Here is a 26,785-nt window from a genome sequence, read left to right on the forward strand (position 1 = left end):
TTTAAGGAGATATTCCCGTAGAACATTTTTAAGTCAGCAATAATCATAAGTTCCGCATGAGTCAAAAACAATCTACTTAGAATACAAAAATTTGTACAAGGAAATAAGTAAAATCTTGCATACAGTTCAGCGATATAATTTTTAGATTTCAGGAGTTATGTGCTATAAAAGTGAAAATGAGTCAAATAAATTGTTTTATTTTTGTTTATTTAAAATAATAACTTTACTATGTTTGTAAGTAGACATTAATAATTACCATGAATATACCAGTATTGTAAAAATCTAATAAATCAAGTAGGAAGATGCAAATCAAGTTAACAAATATTTACTTCAAAAGGTGTGCGTCGACCATGGAAGTGTCTACTTGATTACCCGACATGCGAATCGACACTCAGTCAAAAAGTCACAATCGGAAAAAGAACGCAATCAGAAAAATAACATGTCATTAATGAGTTGAGACACAGACACATGGTAGCGGTCAACCAATTCGTGATTGTAACCATGAAATCTAGTGTCATGTTGGCCTTAAAGATTATACAGGTCAGTAGTCGAGCGCCTTTAAAATATTGAAAATAAAGCAAACGAAATATTATTCGTGTTTTCACTTTTTACCCAGTGTATAAATTATTGATTTTAATATAATTGGACATTACGATCATTCAAAAGATGCAGTAATATATTTATATAACTACATGTGGAGCAGGATCTGCTTTACTTTTCGGAGCACCTGAGATACCTCCCCCGTTTTTGTATGGGTTCATATTGCTAAGGTTTTAGTTCTATATGTTGTGTTTTGTAGACTGTTGTTTGTTGTTATGTCATTTCTACGTTTTTTGCCACGGCGGTGTTAGTTTGTTTTCGACTTATGAGTTTGAATATTCCGATGGTATCTTCCGCCCCTCTTTTACTTTCAACAATTGACATTTTTATCTTTTCCCCGGAATATTTAAGTACAAATTAATTACCCTGGTTTGTATTTAAAACAAGTATACCCAAATCAGCACAAGTATGATGACCTTATAGAATATAACACACAAAAGGATAACACGAATCTCAAAAAATAATAGACAATACAACAAACCACACCAAACACAAACAAACGATTCCTCAAAAAAAAACAACGCCGACGAACATGGGAAAAATCAGTCAGAACCGCATGACGTTAATGCGGAATGAGAGTGAGATCGGGGACAACTAATGTTGTTTGACATTTATTCATATATGTTATTATGAACATTATCATATTGTATTCAACGTTAATTTTAGATTCTGTTTACATCAGACATACGCTACCCTTTTAGTGAAGATGTTGTATACGCCGGAGAAAGATGTGGTGGTGTTCATCATTATTATGTTAATAGGCAGTAAATTGGACTGGTTGCATGTTGCTAGTTTAAACCGTTGTAAAATTGGTGGCAAGATAGCCTTGTTTTCTATTATATCTGAAATTCGTTGACTGTGTTGACCATAAAAACCAAATGGATGTTCTACCTCATTTCGATTTCAATGAACAGTTAATGCATTGTTCAAATTAACTTATCCTGTGTAAAATTATAAACCGTCATTAATTATATTATGAAATTATGGGTTCATTTTACATTATCAACAATGATTGTAAAACTATTTTATTCTATTTTTAATGATATATGTATCTGCATCTATATACCTTATCAAAAGCGGTTTTGTAGGGGGTGACACATAAGAATCACTTTGTCTTTCAGTTCGTCTGTCGATGCGTCCGCCTGTCTGTCCATGTAACATGAAAGTACAGCACCCCCTAAACGACTAGACGGTGAAACTTTACACTGTTTAACAACCCTATTTACATGGATATAAATACAAGGTGTAAAGTAATAAAATCCCATTCTTTTATGTTAAAGAGGAGATGCATGAATTCAATTACTCTAATATTAATAGTTGGTAATAGTCTTGTGTAAGCGCAACTCCTTATAAAAGGCTAGACAGATGTTTTATGACGCTTTACACAGTAGAAACAAAAATACATGAGGATGCAAAAGATTCCGGTCCTACATGTATACTGTTTGTCTTTTGATCGTTTTTCATTTTTGCCATGGCATTATTGGTTTGTTTTCGAAGTTTAAATATCCCTTCGGTATCTTTCTCCACTTTTATAAAGGGAAAATAATCGAATTACTTTTCGGTATAGTCACTTGAAGTTCACGGGTATACTTTTTAAGTTCACTCACAATTCCAGTTTTATATTTGATTAAGATTGCATTGTAATTACTTGACAACAATCCTATTATTACTCAATTAAATTAACAGGTTGCGCGTCCTTTTTGTGTTATTATTAGTGATCGCAGTCGGTTTGCTTATATTTTCTGTTTATATGTATATCCAATGTAAGGTTTCGAGGAGATCCGGCAAGAGTGTTATTTTCGAAACGTGCATCACTTAAATGTGGTGTAGTGCATCATTAGTCCTCATATTTATTTACAACTTTTCTTACAAGTATATTTTGAGAAAACATATTTTTTCTCATTTGTATTAGAAGTACTTGTATTTACTAGCATTATCATTTAACTTCACGTTCAGCTATGAAGATGGTGTCCTCTCACTAAATAAATCACATCTGTCCCATCAAACTTGAAATGAAATATACTACAGATACAGTTAAGTATCATATCTTGAAATCTATAAATTGACAATGAGGGTCGGTTGGGAACAAAACTTTATACGACAAAACAGATGATTTCAACTTCCCTATTGTGAACTTTCCATTTCCAAGTAGCACAATTCCAACAGCGCCTGCATATGAGGTATATATCTCCCAGTTGATACAATATTTCAGAGCTTGTATTTTCTATCATTACTTCCTTGATAGAGTGTTACTGATTAGAAGGACGCTTTTAAACCAAGAGTTCAAAGTTGTGAAGTTGAAATCATTTCTTTGAAAATTTTACGGACGCCATCACGAGTTGATTGATCGTTACAGAGTATCTTTTTCATAGATGACGACGGATATGTTTCAATTGTAATCACAATCCCGTCCTCTTTTCATCGAATATGCATACCGAAAAAGACTTATCACCGGGTTTGTACTTACATGAGCAAATACGACGGGTGCCCCATGTGGAGCCGGATCTGCCTAATCTTCTGGAGCACATGAGATCACCCCCCGCATTTTGGTAGGCTGCGTGTCTTTAGTTTTCTATGTTTTTTTTTGTATACTGTTGTTTGTCTTTTAGTCGTATTTCAGCTTGAATGTTCCGACTTTTTTTTTGGTCAGAATATACTTAGTCCTAAATGGTATTCTTCATTTTCATGAGGATCGCTCAAACCCAAGAATTTGATAGCCTGGGATGTTAAAGTACTTAAACACCCGAAGCAGTATTTGACCTAAAGGGACCTAAAAATAATAGCCTAATCCATCTAAGATCAGTATTGCATGGAAGTTGGAACCTTAAATTTTTTTTTCTTTTTTAAACAACATTATAATTTTATTCCTCAAATATTGCTTGTTACAAAAACCATCAAGATTCCAAGATTGTCTTGACGTACCCTGTTACACTCCACTGACTACCCAGGGAATAATCAGCTGATTAGATTAATTGGTATATACATATTTGTTTAGATAATAACACAACTTAAAAATAAGCCAATGCTTATTGTTGGTATACTACTATTGCCTTTATTTTTCTTCTGATTTGAAAATTAAAAATAATAAAATCCCATAGGGTTCTATAGTAAAACCCTCCTTCCTTTTTGCCGCCCCTCCTATTTATTTATGTATTTCTCTGTCCTGGTTGTTCTTGCATTTATTTGTACTTTATTCCTGTCACGTAATGTTGTCATTTTAGCGGTATTTTTAACATTGCTATACAAGCGGGAGGTTTGGCAAGCCATAAAACCAGGTTCAACCCACCATTTTTTCTTAAAATGTCCTGTACCAAGTCATGAATATGGCAGTTGTTATCAAATAGTTCGTTTCTATGTATGTTGGCGTTTGTTTTTGTTGCACTTCAGTGTTCCTGTTGTTACTTTGTTTTCCTCTTATAGTTGATGTGTTTCCCTCGGTTTTAGTTTGTAACCCGGATTTGTTTTCTCTCAATCGATTTATGACTTTTGAATACCGATATACTACTGTTGCCTTTCTTTTGTAACATTGGACTTGCTATCGTACATCCATTAATATTGGTGCCTACTTGCTTATTATATTTATATACAAAAATCTATAGACATAAACATTTTTTTTTGTTTTCTGCTCAGATACATAATATAATTCATATATAAAAAAACTAAGTATTGTTATTAAAAAAAATATGAAATAATACTTGTCTGTGATTCTGTATACTAATAGGAACCCTTAGTTTCTTAATAATCACAAATTTATCAACGGAGAAATTTAATAATGGTATTTTGATAAATCATATCAGTACCAAAGGGCTGCCTACTGACCTGACAATGGCCTCAGGGATTAGCAGTCTACAAGCAGCGGTGTTGACCCAGTTTTAAAAATTAAAATACACCTTAAAAATATTTTAGATTTATCTGCACCATGAACAGAAGTATTAGGTAGAAAAATTCATGTAAAGAAATTTCGAAATTATCCTTATTTCTTATATTCATAGGACAAAACAATTCAATACTGTAGTTAATTATAAATAATCATAATATTTTTGTCAACACAGACTTCGTCCGTTTGAAGGGTTGGATGAATATCAAACTAATAAGTGAATGAAAGCGCCAATTTATTATATAGATGACGAATATAACAATAGTAAGTAATGGTGAATAATGAAAACAATATATCCCTTAAAGGTTAACATAACATAAATGTCTGTCAAACTATATATAATAACAACAAGAGTGCACACGCTCAAATGTCTCGCCTGCTTTACTGACAATTGATTTTATGTTGAAAGACTTAAAGGGCCATTAGCTGTCAAAATCATGTTCACCGATTTGACTCAAATTCTCATATTCGACTTATAACATACTAAAACGTGTATCCAAATACTAAAAAGTATAAAATAAACAATTTATGATGCATGAACACGATAATATGTCTCAGCATTTCGTGTGCATTTTAGACTAGGCGCCATCTAATTAACCACCGAGGTGACCTCCGAAGACTGCCGACGGTCATATAACCCGATATAAACATAAACATAGATATAAATAGATAGCGAACTCGTGCAATTTCTAGGTCTGTTTGATTTCATATTAGAGGTTAAACAAATGTGTAAATCATCGTTTATCATCGTTTTTACTTGTATAAGAATGAGTTTTTGTGGATCGAATCAACCAAATGGTTTACCATGGTTTCACTTCCAATGTTGACATTCTTTTCCTTTTGATAGCTGAACACGCCTAGTTCATGCGTAACCCATCTCTAGCTAAGAGGTTAAATTGAAGGTCACATGAATACGGATTCAATGAGGTCGAATTATTCACTTGCAAGTGAATAATTCACCAGCGATGTTTCTTCGCTTATTTTGACAAAATTGAACCAAACTGGCTGCTAAAAGCTAATTAATATATCACTATTTCACTTTCATTAATGATTGAACAAAACAAAATCATATTTTTATTTTTTTTTTATATCTCGTAGCTAATGCCCTATTAACGATAAAGGTTTTACTAGAAGTATCATATAAACTTAACATTTCTAAAGATCTATGAGAATGAGGTCAGGTCAGATTAATCCTGTCAGACAGACATATCCACCTCACAATTTTTTAAAACGTCAAATATAGCTGACCTATTGCTTATTGTAATTGAAAAACAGACCAAAACACAAAATACTTAACATTGATCAATGAACCATGAAAATGGGGTCAGGGTCAGATTATACCTGCCAGACAGACATGTACACCTTACAGTTATTCCTTACACCACATATAGCTGACCTATTACTATAAGTATTTGAAAAAAAGACCAAAACACAAAAACTTAACATTGACCAATAAACCATGAAAATGAGGTCAAGGTCAGACGATACCTGCCAGACCGACATGTACAAGTTACAATCATTCCATACACCAAATGTAGTTGACCTATTGATTGTAGTACTTAAAAAACAGACCAAAACACACAAACTTAACGTTGACCAATGAACCATGAAAATGAGGCCAAGGTCAGATGAAACCTGCCAGACTGACATGTACCCATTACAATCAATCTATACACCACATAAAGTTGACCTACTGCTTACAGTATTTCAGATATGGACCTAATCATGTAACTTTAACCTTGATCACTGATCCATTAAATGAGATGAGGTCAGGTGACCTGTCTGGTGGACATTTAGACGTTCCAAGGAACCCATATACCAAATATAGATATCCTATTACTCATAATAAGTGAGAAATTCACATGACAAAAAACTAGAATTTTTTTTCAAGCAGTCACTGAACCATGAAAATGAGGTCAAGGACCATGGACATATGACAGATGGAAACTTCGTAACATAAGGTATGTGCATACAAGATATGAAGCATCCAGGTCTTTTACCTTCTGAAATATAAAGCTTTATACAAATAGTTTACGCCGCCGCCGTCGCTGCCGGTTAGTAATACCTAAGTGTCGCATACTGCGAATTTCGTCGCAGGCGAGACAACATCCCACCAAAGATGTGTTACATTCAATACAATTAAATAATTCAATATGTTTATATTATATATCAATTCCATGTTCTATTATATCAAATATAATTGTTCCAAAATAAGCAAGGAAAGGAACGCCCTATATTTAACAAAAGTCCATTTGGCATTGGATATTAATATATATATGTTTTACTCAGATCCGTGGCCGGTCTCATATCGACGTCCATTTTATGTATACAAATGTATTAAAAAATTATTCTTACTGGCAGAAGAATATAAAGACAAACGACCACTAGAGGAAATAAATTGACATCGTTTAGCGGAGACTCCGATCGATCAGACATCGTCTTGTTAATGTATGACGTCACATGCTTTGTTCGTCGATTAGAGTGTAAAAATGGTAGTTAGACATTTCGTACCTGACCTTTTTGTACCTCTACAATTTCGTACCAAAAATTACCATTGCGTACCCGGCATTTACCATCTCGTACCCATGATCAAAACCATTGCGTACCCTATGGGCCAACCGCATTAACCATTTCGTACCTCATAGATGAAATACATGTTTAGTATTTCGTATCATATATTTGTAAATCGACGAAATATTGTCCCTTCATCGGTATGGAGAGTTTGTAAAACAAAAATGTATAATTCAAAAAAGGAAAGGTCTTTCATACTGCCCCATTATAAATTTTTATAATGTTTTATATTCAATTCATACTGGTCCATTCAACAAAACATATAAACTAATGTTATCAATTGTTTATTTTAGATAAATAGGTAAAATATGTTATGAAACATTTTGAGCTGATGCTAAATTTTTTTTAAAGTGTTTTGACATAAATTACATGCTTCCAGTAGTAGAAAACTTCTGAAGACCAATGATTGGTTTAATTAAACAGTACATGGAAACTTTAATATTTTTAATTACACTTTGTTTGTTTGCAGGGTTTATCCTTAAAGTCATACGAAACTTCAAATTTTAAATAAATGGGGAATGTGTCCATGGGACACAGATGATGTCCCCGCTTGCATATCATATAAAGTTATAAAGGGACATAACCGAAGAACGGTAAAAGTGACGCTACCCAAATTTGTAACTGATCTGAGTTGTGTAGTAATAAGTATTGTGTATAAGTTTCATAACATTTGGTTGAGGCAAACTCAAGTTAGAGTTCAGCATTTTTCCTTTTGTAAAGGGGCATAACTCTAGAACAGTAAAGGTGACACCACCAAAATTCAAACTTGATCTGTATTTTGTGATATTAAGCACTGTGTATAAGTTTCATAACATTTGGTTGAGGCAAACTTAAGTTAGAGAACGGAAACGAAAAATTCAGCAATTTTTCCTTTTGTAAAGGGGCATAACTCTAGAACGGTTAAAGTGACACCACCAAAATTCACACTTGATCTGTATTTTGTGGTAATAAGCATTGTGTATAAGTTTCATAACATTTAGTTGAGGCTAACTTAAGTTAAAGAACGGAAACGAAAAATTCAGCAATTTTTCCATCTGTAAAGGGGCATAACTCTAGAACGGTTAAAGTGACACCACCAAAATTCAAACTTGATCTGTATTTTGTGGTAATAAGCATTGTGTATAAGTTTCATAGCATTTAGTTGAGGCAAACTATAGTTAGAGAACGGAAACCAACTTTGGGACGTACGGAAGTACGGACGGACAAGGGTAAAACTTAATACCCCCTTCGCTCCGGCGGGGGCATAAAAAAGTTGAATATGTTTTATATACTTGAATGGCTAAGTTTTACTATAAAACAAGTGTACGTGAACTTTCTTTCCTTTATATTATGAAAATCTTCAAAAATGGACTGCTATTGAATTATTGTCTTCCCGTACACTTATTCGCCGTATGCAGTAACCTTAACTTCGGCAACCACACATCGCAAGTGCGAGGGGAAAACCGTGATGAAAGAATGTTAACAAATGTGCACTGGAAGTTAAAGTAAATAGTAATAACTTATTCGATTCTTTAAGAACAAATATGATACAACAAATCATTTAACAATTGTTAAGGAATAGTTTAATTAACAAATAGGAACGCATGGAAAATACTAAACAAAATATCATGGCTCTTTCAATTCACTTATTTGTCACGTGCTCCACGTGTTGATTGTTTATCAATGTCACGATCCGGTTAACTTCGGCAACAAACTCGAAAGTTAATTAGCTTACGATCAACAATCACTGAAAGAAATATTAATTGTCGATAATACGTTATAGATTCGTATTAAATATAAAAAAAAAGTGCATACATGACTTAGTTTAGTATATATGCATGCATTGGTTCCATGATTTCGATAACATTAATATTAGTAGAAACTCGTTTCATATTACTTTATTTTATTTTTTAACTCAAAAACATGAGGTTAATTAACCAACTAAGGAATAATTATCTGCAACTATTTTTTATAGTTACTAACTGTTATTTTTTGACAGGAAATGTAGCGAAAAGGGAGACACGCTGATATTCCCCCAAGAAGAAAGCCATGAATAAAAATGTTTGCAAAAGAATTTTCACCTTGTGTAACTAATCAAAGAACTTGCTTTGGTTTTTTTCAGTTTTAGAGATATGGTACGAAATGGCTTACATATATAAATCTTTCGTATGGTACGAAATGGCACACATATAAGTCTACCGTGAGGTACGAAATGGTATACATATAAATCTTCTATAAGGTACGAAATTGCATACATATAAATATTCCATAAATTACCAAATGGCAAACATATTTTTGTTTATTTTATATACATGCATATATATTCCCGAAATCTACTCAACGTTTTTGAACACATCGAATAATAGTTAGTAACAGGAACTTTCCATATACACAGATAATTGTTTGTTTGTACATATAATATAAAAATAAAAAAATGTGGTATGAATGCCAATAAGACAACTCTCCACCAGAGACCAAATAACGTGGAAGTTAACAACCTTGGTTACCGTAAGGCCTACAAAAACAAGCAAAACCCATACCAAATAGTAAGCTATAAAAGGCCCCGAAATGACAAATGTAAAACAATTCAAACGAGAAACCTAACGGCCCCATTTATTTTCTAAACAAGAAACGAAAAACAAAAATGATATATAGCAACAAAAAAAAAACGACAACCACTGAATAATATATATAAGTCTAGCCAAGTTAAAACCTGAAAGGCAAACATATTTTCAACACGAGCGCACAAGCTGAAATGTCTCGCCTGCTTTACTGACCATTGAATTTATGTTTAAAGTTTTAAAGATAAAGGTTCTCACATAAACTTAACTATCTTTTAAAGATCTATGACAATGAGGTCAAGGTCAGATAAATTCTGTTAGACAGACATGTACTCCTTACTATTATTCCATACTCCAAATATAATTGACCTATTGCTATTAGTATTTGAAAAACAGACCAAAACACAAAAATTTAACATTGACCAATGAACCATGACAATGAGATCAAGGTTAGATAAATCCTGTCAGACAGACATGTACACCTTACAATTATTCCATACACCAAATATAGTTAACCTTTTGCTATTAGTATTTGAAAAAAACAGACCCACACACAAAAACTTAACATTGAACAATGAACCATGAAAATGAGGTCGAGGCCAGATGATATCTGCCAGACAAACATGTACACCTTACAATCATTCCATACACCAAAAAAAGTTGACCTATTGCTAATAGTACTTGACAAACAGACCAAAACACACAAACTTAACATTGATTATGAACCATGAAAATGAGGTCAAGGTCAGATGAAACCTGCCAGACTGACATGTACCCCTTACAATCGTTCCATACACCACATATAGTTGATCTACTGTTTATAGCACTTTAGAAACGGACCTAATCACGTAACTTCAACCTTGATAACTGATCCATGAAATGATGTCGAGGTCAGGTGAACCCTGTTGGACGGAGATGTAGACGTTGCAAGGAACCCATATACCAAATATAGTTATCCTCTTGCTCATAATAAGCGAGGAATTCACATGACAAAAAAACAAAAAAACAATTTCATGCAAAAATCAATTAATGTTATAAATTCAAATAATTTAAATGTATTGAACAAATTTTTTGTTTAGGTCATCTCGAGTGTTGGGCATATATTATTATATGTCCTTTCGATTTATTAAGATTTAATGTTATGTCGAAACAACGCTCGTTTGATTTTTTTAAAGTGACTACAATTCCATCTTTGTAAAAAATCATTTGCTTATGTTGCATACTTATTTCTTACGCATACGTTACATAATGATGGGCCAGTCAGGGAGTTCGGTTATACGTGAATCCGTTCATTTGTCCGTCCGTTTTTAACTTTTGTATCCGTAACTACCTTTGAATCGCTTAACAATTATCTTAATAATTTTTACGAAATCTTACTAAAATGATTTGCTTTTGCATTTTTATTTCATTTCTTCATCCAAATGATTTCAGGGTTTTCTTTGGTGTAACACGAACTTCTTAAATCTACACACTACAGTAAACAGTTGTATCCGCTTCTCCGCTTAAATCCCTAAAAGGAATTTTATGAAATGGTCTCATGATATTCACCATCTAATGCCATCTGGCACCCCCTAAACCATGATCCAAATCAACTTTAGCTAATCAAGTTATCATTTCAGTTTCTGTGGGTACCTATTATGTAATGCGATAACATTGAAATGTGTCCAGGTTTATCAGAACATTAATTAATATGTATAATATTTGCTAAATAAAACATAAATCATATCTATGAGTTTATAACCGAAGTCGAATCCTATAATTTTGATTGCTGTCTGAGTCTATAGCTCTCCGTGACTAGATCTGTAGCAACTTTTGCACATCCCCAGAATAATGTAATTCCTGATCCTGCATGCCCATAATTGTGAATAATCTAAAATATATATCGATTGTTATTTTTCAATTATTTACGACAACTCCTTAGCTGTAATACATAAAACGTATAATTCGCGCAATGTTCATTATCGTACCTTCTTTACATTTCTATGAATATCATTGGTTAATAGCAAACACGCGGAGACCCTGTATATTTAATATTAGGTTTTTGGACGTGTTTTATTTTAAAACATGGTTAGTAGTAGTGTTACGTCCCTTTATAAAAACAACATCATTGGCGTTGAGGAAAAATCGTAAACGTTTCACCAAGACAACAGATGAAATAATTGATGATAAACGATGTAAAAACAAATACAGAAAAAAACATTAAAAGCTAACAAATTGTTATTGTTGGCAATTGTTTTTGTATAGACCAATGAAAGTAGGTTCTTAATATTTTTAAAGACTTGATCACTTTAATACCCGGTCCACTAGTCTAAATTCCACATGTTAAGATAGTCGGTTAGATAAATTCGTTACACAGTATTCTAGTGACCTAATACGATATATACGGAGTCAGTAAATTCCATATAGGGTTCGCTCTCACCCCATTTGGAATTTTCTGACCCCGTTTATATCGTATAAGGTCACTAGCACATTGTGTAACTAATAATATTTCTACATCGACCATGATTTATTGCATGCATTTTCATAATATAATGTAGCTTTGAAAATTTGAAATCTATGTTTTCAGCTGCTTTTGGCAAAGATGACTTCAAATGCTGAATTAATTATTGGAATTTATGACCATTTAGGTTAAAATATGTCCCTTCCAGCGTCTTACGACAATTTTTAGTTATGATTGTCCCAAAGGATGATAAGACATATAGGCTGCATACACCGAAACAATAAGGTTTACCGTTCTATAATTTGAATCTGTTTGGATAGAAATAAAAGCTCATTTTTTAAAATAAAGTGTGAAATTGAAAATCGTTTCTATACTACTAAAGGAAGAGACCGATTTCATTGAGCCGCAACTCCTCTGAAACCATACTAAGTCGAAATATTTGTGATATGACGTATAAATGTAGTGTTTTGTACTTCCTAAATTTGTCTTTGAAACAATATTTTTTCCACAGAAAACGACAATTTTTGAGAAAATATCCAAATTCGGAGACCGTTATTGATCCGTGTCTTATACGCTTTCGCGCATGCTCAGTCGACGTACTGCCCGCGAAATCCAAGTGAAAGTAAGAATTTTGCTAAATTAAACGACATCCACCCTTTTTACTGAGGTGCAGAACTGTTCAAAAATGAAATGGGCGTTGAACGTGTCGAAGTGATCCTACCCCTTTTTATGTGTAAACACAGGCACCCGACGTCCGGACCTCTCCCCCCTTTTTATGTGTAAACACAGGCACCCTTGACACTCTTTGTTTCAACACTTGCCCAATTGTACCGCGATTTCGCGGGCATCTTGTAGTATTTAAAATTTCTCATAAGATATGATGACTTGTTTATTCAGATTGATTGATTGTTGCTTGCATAAAAGCCTCTGGCAATTATTTCATGAATTTGCAGGACACAATCAAATCATTAATTTTGTAATAGATAGTTTTGCAAGGTAAACCGACATGGCTGAAAAGTCGGAATTACGACTGCCACTTTAAAATGAGGGTATATTTGATAAGGGACAGTCATTTTTATCTTTGCAACAGCCCATCTTCGAACCCCTCAGAGTTGTTGCAATGATTCTATAACGAATATCACTCTCCCTACTCGAGGCAGCGGAATAAATGTTTTCATTTTACCCGAAAGTGGGTACGTACTTACACATCCAGCACCGCTAAATGAACGCCACTCTAGCAAGGGTTTTATTGCCGAAACAGATATGACAATTTTTCTACACCCCTTCAACCCTTGGTGTTTTGTAGCATATTCGTTTTTATCATGCAATGTACAGTCGTTCCAACTGATTCCTCAATTAACAAGACCGTGACAAGTTGTTCCAACTAATTCCTCAATTAACAAGTCCGTGACAAGTCGTTCCAACTAATTCCTCAATTAACAAGTCCGTGACAAGTCGTTCCAACTAATTCCTCAATTAACAAGTCCGTGACAAGTTTTTATTTCGGTTTATTCTGTACTGGTCAGCATTGTCCAAAAAATAACTTTACATGATTTGCAAAGTAATCAGTTTCCAAACTGTAGATTTTGGTAATATAAATTGAAGGTAATCCAAATTGCAAATACTCTGAAATAGTCGTAATAATTTTCATGAAATTGCAATTAAATATGAATAATATGAAGGATGAAGAGTTCACTTCATGAAACGATCTGTTTACCATTTTTAAAATTGCCTTTGATTATGTGATTTTTGTTTCTTGAACCGATCAGAATTTAAAACTTACTGTTACCGTTTTTCCATTAAAACATACATCTTCTTTCTCCAATCGTATTGTTGGTCTTGATGGTCTTAAACCTGTCCATTCTTCTAATACTTCTGCTTCCTTAAGTAAATTTTTTTTTACAGTTACTGTTTTTGTAATAGTCATACTCAAAAAGGTGCATCGTGTTTGGAAAAAAATAATCGTTTTCTACATTTTACTTATCAATATGGAGTAGTAATTATAAGAATCTTTCCTTTTTTGTTACTTAATTACCCCAAAAATGAGTGTATCATTCTAATTTTGTTCTTCATTTTTTGTTTTGTTTTTTTCACACAGGTAGCATAAAATAACATGTCACTCTAAGTGCAAAAAAATGCTACTAAAATCTTAAAACTAGATGTAAACTAGAGGCTCTAAAGAGAATGTGTCGCTCACCTTGGTCTATGTGCATATCAAACAAAGGACACTCTCCAACATTGTAGACGAGAATAGACTTCATGACAAAATTCTCTATTTTGTTGATCTTGTATTAATGATCTTTTAGTCTGTTTAGTTTCTCTCTATCTTCTTTAGTTTTTGCTCAAAACACAAAAGAGGGTAAAAAAAACTCATTTCAGGGCAATCACTCCTATGAAGAGTGACAGTCTACTAACAGAGACATATAATACAATTGTATTATATGTCTCTGCTACTAACTATATCGGCAAAATTTTACTTTTTAATAGATCTTGCCTTGATGATCATTTTTGTGATTTAAAGTGTTTATTTATCTATTATAATTTAAATCATATAAGGCATAACGGAAAAAAAAATGTTTCTCTCTATTAAAATATCATAGTTTTCATGATAATAGGCAAAAATGAAACAAAAATGGTAAAATTTGTAATTTATGGGCATAACTCCTATAAGAATTGTCTAACAGTTTTGACGTATATAAACAATTGGTAGAGCTTATTATTCTGAACATTTTTCTCCTTTCAGATTTTCTCTATTTATAACGGTTAAAAAAATAATAGAAAAAACTTGCATTTTACCCTATGTTCTATTTTTAGCCATGTCGGCCATGTTGGTTGGTAGGCGGGGTCATCGGACACATTTTTTAAACGAGATACCCAATGATGATTGTGGCCAAGTTTGATTAAATTTGTCTCTGTAGTTTCGGAGGAAAAGATTTTTGTAAAAGATTACAAAAATTTACAAAAATTGTTAAAAATTGACTATAAAGGGCAATGATTCCTTAAGAGGTCAATTGACCATTTTGATCATTTGACTTATTTGTAGATCTTACTTTGCTGAACACTATTGCTGTTTACAGTTTATCTCTATCAATAATAATATTCAAGATAATTACCAAAAACTGCAAAATTTCCTTAAAATTACCAATTCAGGGGCAGGAACCCAACAACGGGTTGTCTGATTTGTCTGCAAATTTCAGGGCAGATAGATCTTGACCTAATGAACAATTTTACCCTGTCAGATTAGCTCTAAATGCTTTAGTTTCAGAGATATAAGCCAAAATCTACATTTTACCCCTATGTTCTATTTTTAACCATGGCGGCCATCTTGATTAGCGGACGGGATCATCGGACACAATTTTTAAAACTAGATACCCAAATGATGATTGTAGCCAAGTTTGGTCAAATTTGGCTCAGTAGTTTCAGAGGAGAAAATTTTGTAAAAGTTAAAGACGACGGACGACGGACGCCAAGTGATGAGAAAAGCTCACTTGGCCTTTTAGGCCAGGTGAGCTAAAAATGCATCATAGTTTTCATTTCCTAATTAAATTAACACTTTATAAATTTGGTGTGTCCAAAGTGCTTTTCTAGATTTAGCTTCATCAAGCCCTTCACTAAGAACGTTCAAAACAATTTGAAAGACAATGATGCATAAATACCAAACACATGAGCAGCATTATGACCACAAAGTGATTAAAAAGAGCAGCCAAATTCAACTTTTTCTGAGAGATTTGGAACCTTAGCTATTTTTTCTTTTAAATATTTCTTAATTTATCAACGGAGAATCTAAGTAAAATATGTTATACATTATGTCAGTACCGAGGGTCTGACTACTGAGCTGATGACATCCCCCTGGTTAAACAGCCCAACTGCAGCAGTGCCGACCTAGTTCTAGTAACTGAAAATAACTTTAATTTGGTTTGTCCGAAGCTCTATTCTGGATTGAAATTCATCAAGAAAGAGCAAACCAAAATATTTGAAAGCCAAGGAATTATAAGTACACATGGAGCAATATGACCAATAGTATATACAAATAAGAAGACATGATATTGGTGTGACTGTTAATGAGACCACTTTCCACCAGAGACCAAACGAGGTAGAAGTTATCAAATATAGGTCAACCACAGAATTGCAGGCTCCTGACTTGGGACATGCAAATACAGAATGTGGCAGGATTAAAATTGTTTTCGGGCACCCAACCCTCCTCTAAGTGGGAACAGTGGTGTAATAGCTCAACATAAGAACAAACTATAAAAATCAGATCAGATACAAAGCACGAAAATAACAAACAAAATGACTAAAGACTCAAAATACATGTAAGCGTACTTTTATTCCGGCGTATAAATTTTCCGATTAGTAAATTTACACTTGTGTTGTCTTTCCAAAAAATAGTGCGAAACAGAAAACACACAGGTTACTTTTGATTATTTTGATTATCTCAGGTATTTATAAGCAGGAAACCGGTTGTCTTATTGGTTTTTATTTTAGCCAGAGTAATCATATTTTAAGATTAAAATATCGGAAAGTTAAAAAAAAAACTGAAAAAGGAATACACTATTACATACATTGTAAAACGTGTCCTTAATAGAATAGCCAAATGCAACTAAGGGAAATTTGCATAAGGGAGTACGAACGTTTTTTTTTTTTTTTAATTATTTTTAAATTATAAACGGTGAATTTGAGGAACTATTAATAGATTATGTCAGGACCTGTCATTTCATGGATAGCTTTTGTTCATGTTAAAAAAAAAGCAGGAATTCGACACAAATGCATATCAAAATCAGAACAATACAGCAACTTATTTCATTCTAATGTGGAGGTTCAAACCATGGCAATCAGTTTTTCAGTTTTTTCTTTGAGAGCTTATTTTATAGTTTTAGTAAATTTTTAAAAATGAAATGCTGATTAATTATGGGTGACGGTCTGATCTATTGTCAAACATCACGAAACTAATAAGTGAACAAAAGAGTAATTGTATCATACTATTTACCCGCAGACTGGGTATCAACCTTGAACAACCGTCCAATATCCTCTTTCTATCTGATTCTGTTACATCTGTACTCCAATTTCCTATCTGTGACGTGCCACCTAAGACCACGAAGTCTTTCCTATGAAATAAAAAACAAACAAAAAAACAGTAACAAGGATACATAAGTTACTGATTACAAGAAAACACTATACCAAAGATTCTTAAATGTCATGGTAAAATTGAAGTTTTCTTTTCGAAAGTTTCAGGGATTAAAAAAAATGTTTACAGGTACGGAAAGTATTTGACAGAAGACCACGGGATGTCAAGAGTAACACGAGTGATGCCACTAGGGTAGCGAAAAATGTCAAGAGTAACACGAGTGATGCCGCTAGGATAGCGAAAAATGTCAAGAGTAACACGAGTGATGCCACTAGGGTAGCGAAAAATGTCAAGAGTAACACGAGTGATGCCACTAGGGTAGCGAAAAATGTCAAACCTTATCAAACAGAACTATTGATTACACGATGTTAAAAAACAAATAAAATCCATGTATTTACAAAGGAATTTTTATATATTTCTCATTAAATGTTCGTTGATATTTACTGAGCTATTTGAGAGAATTGTTTTAAAATGGTTTCCAATTGGTTTCGGCGGGAGGTTATAATTGAATCATTGCCACCATGTTTGCTAAGAAATTTGCACGATATGGAGTATCTTTGGGACTTTGCACGCATGGCGTAACTAATTATAAACCGGGTATATTTGATGAGTGTCTTACAATGAGTTTCTTGATAATTTTGAAAACTATAGAATTTTAAGATCATTTGCTCTTAATGTTGCAAAAAAACATGAACACAGCCAAGTTATTTATCATCAACGGTATCAAATGAAATTTTCATTCAAAATCTTCAACATGACCTTGTTTTTTCAAAGGAAGTTAGGAAAAGTTAAGAAATGAAGGGTAAATGCAGACCAGGTGAAATAAATTGGTTCATCTAACCTAATAAATAAATTGGTCCATCTAACCTAATAAATAAATTGGTCCATCTAACCTAATAAATAAATTGGTTCATCTAACCTAATAAATAAATTGGTCCATCTAACCTAATAAATAAATTGGTTCATCTAACCTAATAAATAAATTGGTCCATCTAACCTAATAAATAAATTGGTCCATCTAACCTAATAAATAAATTGGTCCATCTAACCTAATAAATAAATTGGTTCATCTAACCTAATAAATAAATTGGTTCATCTAACCTAATAAATAAATTGGTCCATCTAACCTAATAAATAAATTGGTCCATCTAACCTAATAAATAAATTGGTTCATCTAACCTAATAAATAAATTGGTCCATCTAACCTAATAAATAAATTGGTCCATCTAACCTAATAAATAAATTGGTCCATCTAACCTAATAAATAAATTGGTCCATCTAACCTAATAAATAAATTGGTCCATCTAACCTAATAAATAAATTGGTCCATCTAACCTAATAAATAAATTGGTCCATCTAACCTAATAAATAAATTGGTTCATCTAACCTAATAAATAAATTGGTCCATCTAACCTAATAAATAAATTGGTCCATCTAACGTATTAATAAATGTGTATAAACATACAGTCTTTACTTACCCTGGAAATATATAAATTTTATTTCTTGTTTCCGAAGGGTCCTTGTCAAAGTAAAAATGCTTTACCCAAGGTGCTTTTACCTACAAAAGTAGGCAAAAATGGCTATTTATATATATAGGTATCAAAATATTTACTTATGATCATCTTATTATTTTCAGTCAATTGGCTTTGCTATTTCAATAAAGTGTGAACCCAACCCGTTCACTTTGCCAATTCCTCTTTTCCTTTCATAGGCGTAGTTGTTAATCTGAATAAGGTCAGTAAGTATTTAATATAAACGATTAAAGTAATTTGTTTACATTATATAATCGAATGTCGTAAAATAAATAGTTACCCGTATTACTTGACCTCTAACTGGGTAGACAGAAGGGTCTCCAAGGTCGTATGAACCAATGCCGGTGCAGTTTACAACTAAATCATAATCTGTCATGACCTGTTGAGAAAAGAGTCATTTAAAGTTAATGATTTAAAATTAGTTCAGGAAAGGAATTTCTTAGAGGTATTTTCTTACATTGTTTTTTTTTTTTTTTTTTGGGGGGGGGGGGGGGGGGGGGGAGGACTTATGTTGTATTGTTGTTTGTTCATTTTTTACTTGAAGAAATTGAGTACTGTAGAAAATTTTGTATTACTTAAGACATCATCCATACTTTTTCACATCATTGTACAATACGGATATAGGTTTTTTTTGTAGTTCAGTCCTGTTCTATGAAAAAAATTAGAGGTTTATTTCACTTAAGTCCCCCATTCTTAAATGACTACGATGCAAATCAACAAATTTCAAACGCTGCAAAAGGTCCAAATATTTACAACTTTGTCGAATACTGAAGGACTACTTAAACTGGATATTTGTGTTGATTGGTTTTGATTTCTTGGACTTTTTTTGTTTTGTTTTGAATGATAAGGGTTCAATTCGAGAGTGAACCAAACGGAAGCGATCAATATACGATTCTAATTACTTTCTTCATAGACATTAATCATCTTGTATTCAATATGTAATTGAGCAAATATTTATGACGCACAATTGCCTGATGTTTCTCAATATATTTCTTTTAATATTATATATTAAAGGCTTTAATTGTTGAAGCTTTATACCTCTTCCAAAGAATTTATCTTTCTGTTGATTACTTTTCCATTTTTTATTCGAAATCTGTAAAAGAACATATGTATATCATTGAATTGTATCTCATTTTTACTTTCAGTTTCTTTTTTTCTTTTTCTTTTTTCACCTTTTGAATCCAAAAGTTAAGTCAGTATTCAAACCATCATTCAAAACAGAATAACTAGTTGGCAATGAATTGACATATTTTCTCAGAAATGTAATGTTTCAATTCACGCAGTTGTATTTTATAAGGGGGTATTTTAATGGGATATTGCTACTAAGTCATTGGTTCTCTTATGTTTTCATTGATAACTGTGAATTTATTTAACTCTTTGATGTAACTACTCCTCTTTACATTTATCATTTTCCTCTTTAGATTGAAGCCCCAATGGTGACTAGGGAATAGAAATATGGTCACTCTTGGTTATCTTCCGACCGGCAGTAAAACCCTTGCCAAAATGGGGCGTCCGTTTGGCTATGCGGGATGTACAAGTACGCAGTCACGTCCGGTCAGAACGGGGACGTTAAATCCATGCCTCGTATAGAGAGAGTGCCACGCTCTCTGCACGTTTAGAACCCTTGCAACAACTCTTTGAGGGGTCCGCAGGTGACCTGATGTAAGATAAAATTTCAGTCCCTATCCAATATACTCATATTTTCCAGTAGCAGTAAAAATTTTCCCGACCTCATTCCGGATGGCCTCTATTACAGGACCTACCTATTGTATTTGTTGGTAATTTGCTCTCGTCCTGAACATGCATGAGTTATTTCCCACTGGACGTTAAGCAACCATTAATCAATCAAGCAATCTTAAGATTGACACTTGGTACGAAAAACAGAAAAACTATATTATTTTTTTATTCCATTTAGAAACAAATTTAGACTTATTTTATTTGCAAGAAGTATTGGGAAAGTAAAAATTTTGATCGCAATTGATTGGTATTGATTTTAACATATGCAAAATTTTGAATAAAGTTTACAATCTACTGTATACATATTTATATCAAAAATGTATTTTGGTTCTGATAAAAAAAACCCATAAAAACCCATGATCACAACATCCCTGGATACTTACTATTTGAGTATATCCGACAACTCTGTGTCATAAGTATAAAACATAGATTTCATTTCCCCAGTTTTATAGTCATGTTTAGCTGTATATTTATTAAAATAGGCAATATTTATTTTCTATAATATGCATCATTGTTATTTCTATTTTATCAATGAACAGCAGATATGTACACACCAGTATTTTACCGATGTTATATACTTCTTCATATGTCTGTAATTAAGGAAGTAGTATACTTACTGTGTCATGAGCCAGGGTAGATATTTCTTTACATTTATCATCATTGTTGTATAAAATACTCCATCTCTGTAAGATAAGGTGTCAGGTATTAAGCATGATTATAATTGTTTAAAAATAGTCTTAAGTGTAACTATTAATTTTTTAATTCATACTTTCAATAACAAAAAAGGATTAACTTAACTTTTAGTTTGTATATGGCAAAAAAATAAAAAAAAAAAACAAAAATACCGAACTCCAAGGAAAATTCAAAACGGAAAGTCCCTTATCAAATGGCAAAATCAAAAGCTCAAACACATCAAACGAATGGAAAACAACTGTTATATTCCTGACTTGGTACAGGCATTTCCTTATGTAGAAAATGGTAATCGATTACAACATTAATATGTGGATTCATATTCTTATTGTAAAAATAAATGAAAAAATAAGACAAAAAACATTTTAATTGTTTAAAAATGCATATTTTGTTTTTGTATCACAACTTTCAATCTTAATCGACTTTTGTTTTACCTTTCCTGCTGTCTATAGCTTTTTTAGTTGCTTGATATCTATAATCAGATACCCTCCCCAACATTCATACTATATGCATGTTTTAATTCACGAACATCATTACAGTGATTTTAGAATCGAAGCTTTTTTTCAACATACTGTTCCTCTGTGTGTTAATTGATGAACAAATTTGTAATAAAATAATATTCAGATGTATTCGAGTCACAAAAATCCATGCTACGCGTTCAAGCCACAAATTATTGAGGTATCTTTAATCTAACAAAATTTCTAAATTTGCTTTAAATGAAATCATTTCAATTTGACTTAGTTGAGACAAGCTTCTGTCGACAAATTCAAATAACATAATTCTAAAAGATAATTTATTTTATATTTTTTTATAAAATGTAGGCATATTTATTCCTTCATATAAAACGAACTTAATAGAAAAAAAAATATCTAACCTGTTTTCAGGGTGCAGTTTTATCTCTTTGACAGAAAGACGTCTATAACCTAGTACTTGGTCTTTCCATGGAGGATCCTTGCGTTCAATTATATATTATTGTTAAATTACTTTTAAGAATCAAAATTCATGCACAAAATTAGCTTTTTGTATAGTAAAGCAATTCCATTCTTCATGAATGTGTTGCTCTATATATATGCTTTTATTAATTAAAATGATTAAAGTACACAAAACAATTTTTTTACAAGAACCCATGTATAACAAATAAATTCATCAAAGATTCCAAGATTATAATGTGCACAGCTGAATTTTCAAAAAGATTCTAATTAACTTCTTTTGGTGAAGACATTTTCTGGTTGGTGTGTCAGGACTCGATTTCTTAGACACGAAACGAATATTTAAAATAAAAGGTAGATTAATCGTGTATTACTTAAAATAACAAAATATAAGAAGGTGTGATATAATTGCCTATGAGACAACAATGTGCGGAATTTATAAATACGCAGCATCATCTGATCGGCATTGGGAGAGTACAACGCTACTGTTTGTCGTGGTTAACGAATCATAGAAGCAACTCTTTCAAGTTCGTAGGTGACAGAGGTAGGACACAGTTGCTATCCTTATCCAAAACAAACCACTTTGCAGTACCTACCTATTGGGTTTATTGTTAATTTCGTCGCTCTCTGACTTTTTATAGCTTGCAGCACATTTCAGATAATCAATCAATCAATCTTTCATTGTGACTTAACAAGTTTTATGAGTTATTCCTACGAGAATTTATATTAGTGTTGGTCATGTATAGTTTCTTTATTCTGAACTCAATCGTTAAACTTTATCCGTTGTAAAAATCATACAATATAGGTCCGAGTGGTCTACGTTTGTGGAAAGATTGATGGAACCAAAAAAGATAATTTATTACATCAAGTTAAAGAAAGCGTCTGAAAAGTTCAAAAGATACATCCTTACATCAAACTATTCTTTCGTAGATCCCTATTCATATGGCGTGTGATTATATCATTAAAAATACAATAGTATTTGAGAATCGTCAAGGGTATATAAGTAACGCCAGTATTGAAGTCTTTAAATATCTAAAACATTTATCAAACCCTTTGAGCCATGCAATATGGATCGTGTGACAACATCTGAAAGCAATTGAAACGTCTTCCAAGGAGGCTTCTGCACACCCTATGATATAGCAGTATGTTAGCAGTTATTGTTTTCAGCAAAAATGGTAATGATTTCATATCATTACTCGTTGTCGTTGCAGTGTAGTAGTAAAATTTTTTCATGAATTGATATTTCTTTTCTATCAATGATATGTTGTATTTAGGAGTTACAGTCTTTTGACCAAGGGGAAATAATTCAAAAAGCCTTTTATGTACTGCAGTTCTTGTGTGTCATTTTCACTTGCCCATGAAATTACATGTCCATTCACGACTTATTATTTTTGTTGCTTTATCAAGGTATCTGACATACTTAATTCAGGGCTAACCCCAACGAATAGATTTCCTTAGCCGTATTTGGCACAACTTTTCGGAATTTAAGGTTGTTAATACTCTTCAACTTCGTAATATTTGATTTGGCTTTGCAATTAAATTTTTTCGTGCGACACTGATGAGTCTTATGTAGACGAAACGCGTTTCTGGAGTACCAAAATTATAAGCCTGGTATATTTAATGAAATAACATTGGAGTATGTGAGTGGTAGGGAGGTATGTATAACAGTGTATGGTAGTATAATTGAGTTTACGTTTTAAAAAGTTTAAAATATACACGCACTTATCAATATGAGTGTACGCCCTTTTTCAATCGATTGTACGGTAGAACATATGATAAAACTTACGTGTCTTGTTTAAATTTTAATACTTCGTATGCAATATGACAAAAGAGTGTTCAGGTAAATTAAAAAAACTTACTTCTGGAATATTTACACCCGTAAAATTATATCCAGACACTGTATGGACACCAAAAGCTGCTGCAGTTGTCGAGTTGACGAGGCTCATTAAATAATCCCATGTATCCTGACACCATTTACTGAAAAATATATCGATTTTGCAACCTTATGACAGAACTTCCAAACAATTATAATTAAACAATCCAAAATAGCAGAAACGTAATCTTTCGGCAAAATATGACTTTATTGCACGTGAAAATGCTTTTTCATTCATCGTGTGTTTTTTGCAATGTAGCATTGTTTTCTTCATGTTCCAATGCAATGTTATTAAATTCCTTGACCGCCCTAAATACTCATATCTTTTAATGTATTAAACAGTTATTTGATAGTTTTTTTCTTTGAAACCATCACTAATGACAAACAACAACACATTGTATTTACTTGGATTGAGCAAGTGATTCCTTGGGTAATAAAAATGGCTCCCAAAATCCTCCTGATCCATCGGAGCAGGTGTTCGGGGAGAATTTATCTGCTATGATGGTAATGTCAACCCCTGGTATATTTTCTTGAATTCTAACAGCAGACGACAGACCAATGATGCCAGCACCAACTACACATACTCTCTGTTTTGACATCATCTAAAGAAACAGTACACAAATTCAAATTAAAGAAGTTAAACTTAAATTACTGTAAGCACGAACACTGTACATGTATCGATGTATTATGTGTAATTATACATGTTATAAACATAAATATACATATATATATAAACCAAGAAATTTGTTTTGCATGCACACGTATACAAATTGCGGTTTTTATCCAACGCAATCATATGTTTTAACGTTGTTTTCAGTTTAGACTTGTTTATATTTTTTCGTTTGGGCTTGTATTATATTTGCCTTCGGGTTTATATAATCCGTTCATCCTATTTCGACTCTTCAAAATTCAAGAGTCTATCCTAAATAGAGGTAAATTATATGGCCTTCCAAATACCGTTTCGATTCCTAACATCACTGAAGAGACATTTATTTCGAAATCCGGATATGGTGTACCAAATTTTGCACCTCATGTTTGCGGTATACCATCTTTTCCGCAAGTTTATTGTTTTCTGTTTGGTATTGAATTTATAATTAAGATCCATTTTGTTACATCTGGTGATCCGTTTATTTGGCAATCGCCATGGCAGTCAGCAGGGTTTAAGAACATCCGTTGTTCGACCTGCAAGTCAAATGCGTTTTGTTAAAATATACTTTTTCACTTGTTTGGTCTTTTGGAAAATGTTGTTTGTGCTGTATTTAGACCCCTCTACCAAGAAATTTGTTTTGCATGCACACGTATAAAAATTGTGGTTTTTATTCAACGCAATCATAGGTTTGAACGTTGTTTTCAATTTAGATTTCTATTTATATATATATATATATATATATGATTTTGGAATACGGGGACTGTGACAAGTAAGCACGACTGTACACGATTTAAACCATCTATAAGTTTAATCCATTTATCCAAATTATAATTATAAATGCTTTATCTGCTTATATTTGACACATGTTGCTTGTGGATTTTTTTCTTGTGTCCATCATTACCCACAAGCGAAGAACTCACCATAAACCAATTGGTTGCCCATATAAGACGCTTAGCACCACACAAACATTGTTCTTTGTTGCTATTGATGATATCAGTGAGACGAGTTAGAGAATGATGCAGTGCTTGGTTTTTCTAGTGATGGTGGTCATGGGGAGATGATGATGATGATGATGATGGCGGAGGTTTTGGTTTTTGGCAGATAATTAATTATGTTCTATGGCGAGAATTTCCGAATGTAACAAGTTGAAGGGCACGAATCTTAGAAAAAAACAATTATCCTTGCCTTAATGTACACATGAACAAAGCTCTTTCCTTTTAGTGTCGAAATTGTGAAAAAAATCGTTTTGAAATGTTAAAAAGAAATCAGTTGAAAGTCAAAAAGACCAGAAACATAGCATTCTCCCATTGAGATTGTACGGTTCATCTCTAAGGTCACACACATTTATAACACTTGTGCCATCAAACGGTTACTACTGCTCACCATGCTCATATAATGGCCACCATTCACATTAGTATGTGTTCATGGACGGGTTTCTCTTATTATGAGCAGTCCTTTAAATAAAACGTCAAGTAAACATTGGACGTGCCTCCTACTGCGACCTTGTTTTACAATACATGTCTATAAAAGATTGTTTAAAGTAACAAGGTATCTGACACCCACAACGTTCCATACAATTTATTCTTGTGCAACCCTTATGTAAAAAATATTTTTAAAGTCCTGCAGATCAGTAAGACGAAAACTTACCGGATAATTGCACACTCATAAAGGGATATTATTACATCAATGTAAACACTATTTATGCTTTACGCTAAAAATAAACGCGACCAGGTATAATAATGATACATTTTGAGTTTACTCATTTGTTCTTATTTACATTTTAACCTTCATTTTTATATGTAAAAACATTGGTACAAATACAAACAATACACAATAAATAAAGGTTCCTACTTATCTTATTTCTTGTGATCATTCTGATAAGCTGTCATTGCTTCTAGGTAAGTGTGTCCTTAGTAAAGTAAAATGTCAATATGGATACACGATACTGTTTAAATGTTGACGTAATACATAGATAAAAGAAAAAGAATTTTGACTATTTAAGATCGCCATCGCGTGAATGATTGTAAACAAAATTAAATGTTTTTATACACAATTACATATCTATGAGTGGCATTTCATGTCACAACTAGAATACTTTAATTGCGTTGCTTTTTCTATCGCTTATCCATCTTATCTTTACTATAACATTTCACATTGAATATCCAAAGCCTATTGAACAATTGAAGAGCTGATAAACCCAAAAAGTATAAACAAAAGCCCGT

The 26,785-nt window shown here is 32.6% G+C and overlaps 1 protein-coding gene across 1 annotated transcript; it reads right to left on the bottom strand.

The window, feature by feature from the left end:
• Nucleotides 1-4,695: 4,695 nt before the first annotated feature.
• Nucleotides 4,696-26,590, bottom strand: LOC127727017 (D-aspartate oxidase-like). The gene is made up of 11 exons (XM_052234404.1): nt 26,415-26,590; nt 24,320-24,516; nt 23,901-24,018; nt 21,987-22,063; nt 21,040-21,105; nt 19,724-19,778; nt 18,966-19,064; nt 18,632-18,711; nt 17,016-17,133; nt 13,812-13,910; nt 4,696-11,458 (listed from the first exon to the last, which is right to left on the bottom strand). Exons 2-11 carry the CDS (start codon nt 24,514-24,516, stop codon nt 11,342-11,344), a joined length of 1,026 nt encoding a protein of 341 aa, XP_052090364.1. The 5' UTR covers nt 26,415-26,590; the 3' UTR covers nt 4,696-11,341.
• Between the last annotated feature and the right edge of the window lie 195 nt (nt 26,591-26,785).

Source organism: Mytilus californianus, unplaced genomic scaffold (assembly GCF_021869535.1).
Source record: "Mytilus californianus isolate M0D057914Y unplaced genomic scaffold, xbMytCali1.0.p SCAF_19, whole genome shotgun sequence".
In the NCBI taxonomy this organism is placed as follows: domain Eukaryota; kingdom Metazoa; phylum Mollusca; class Bivalvia; order Mytilida; family Mytilidae; genus Mytilus; species Mytilus californianus.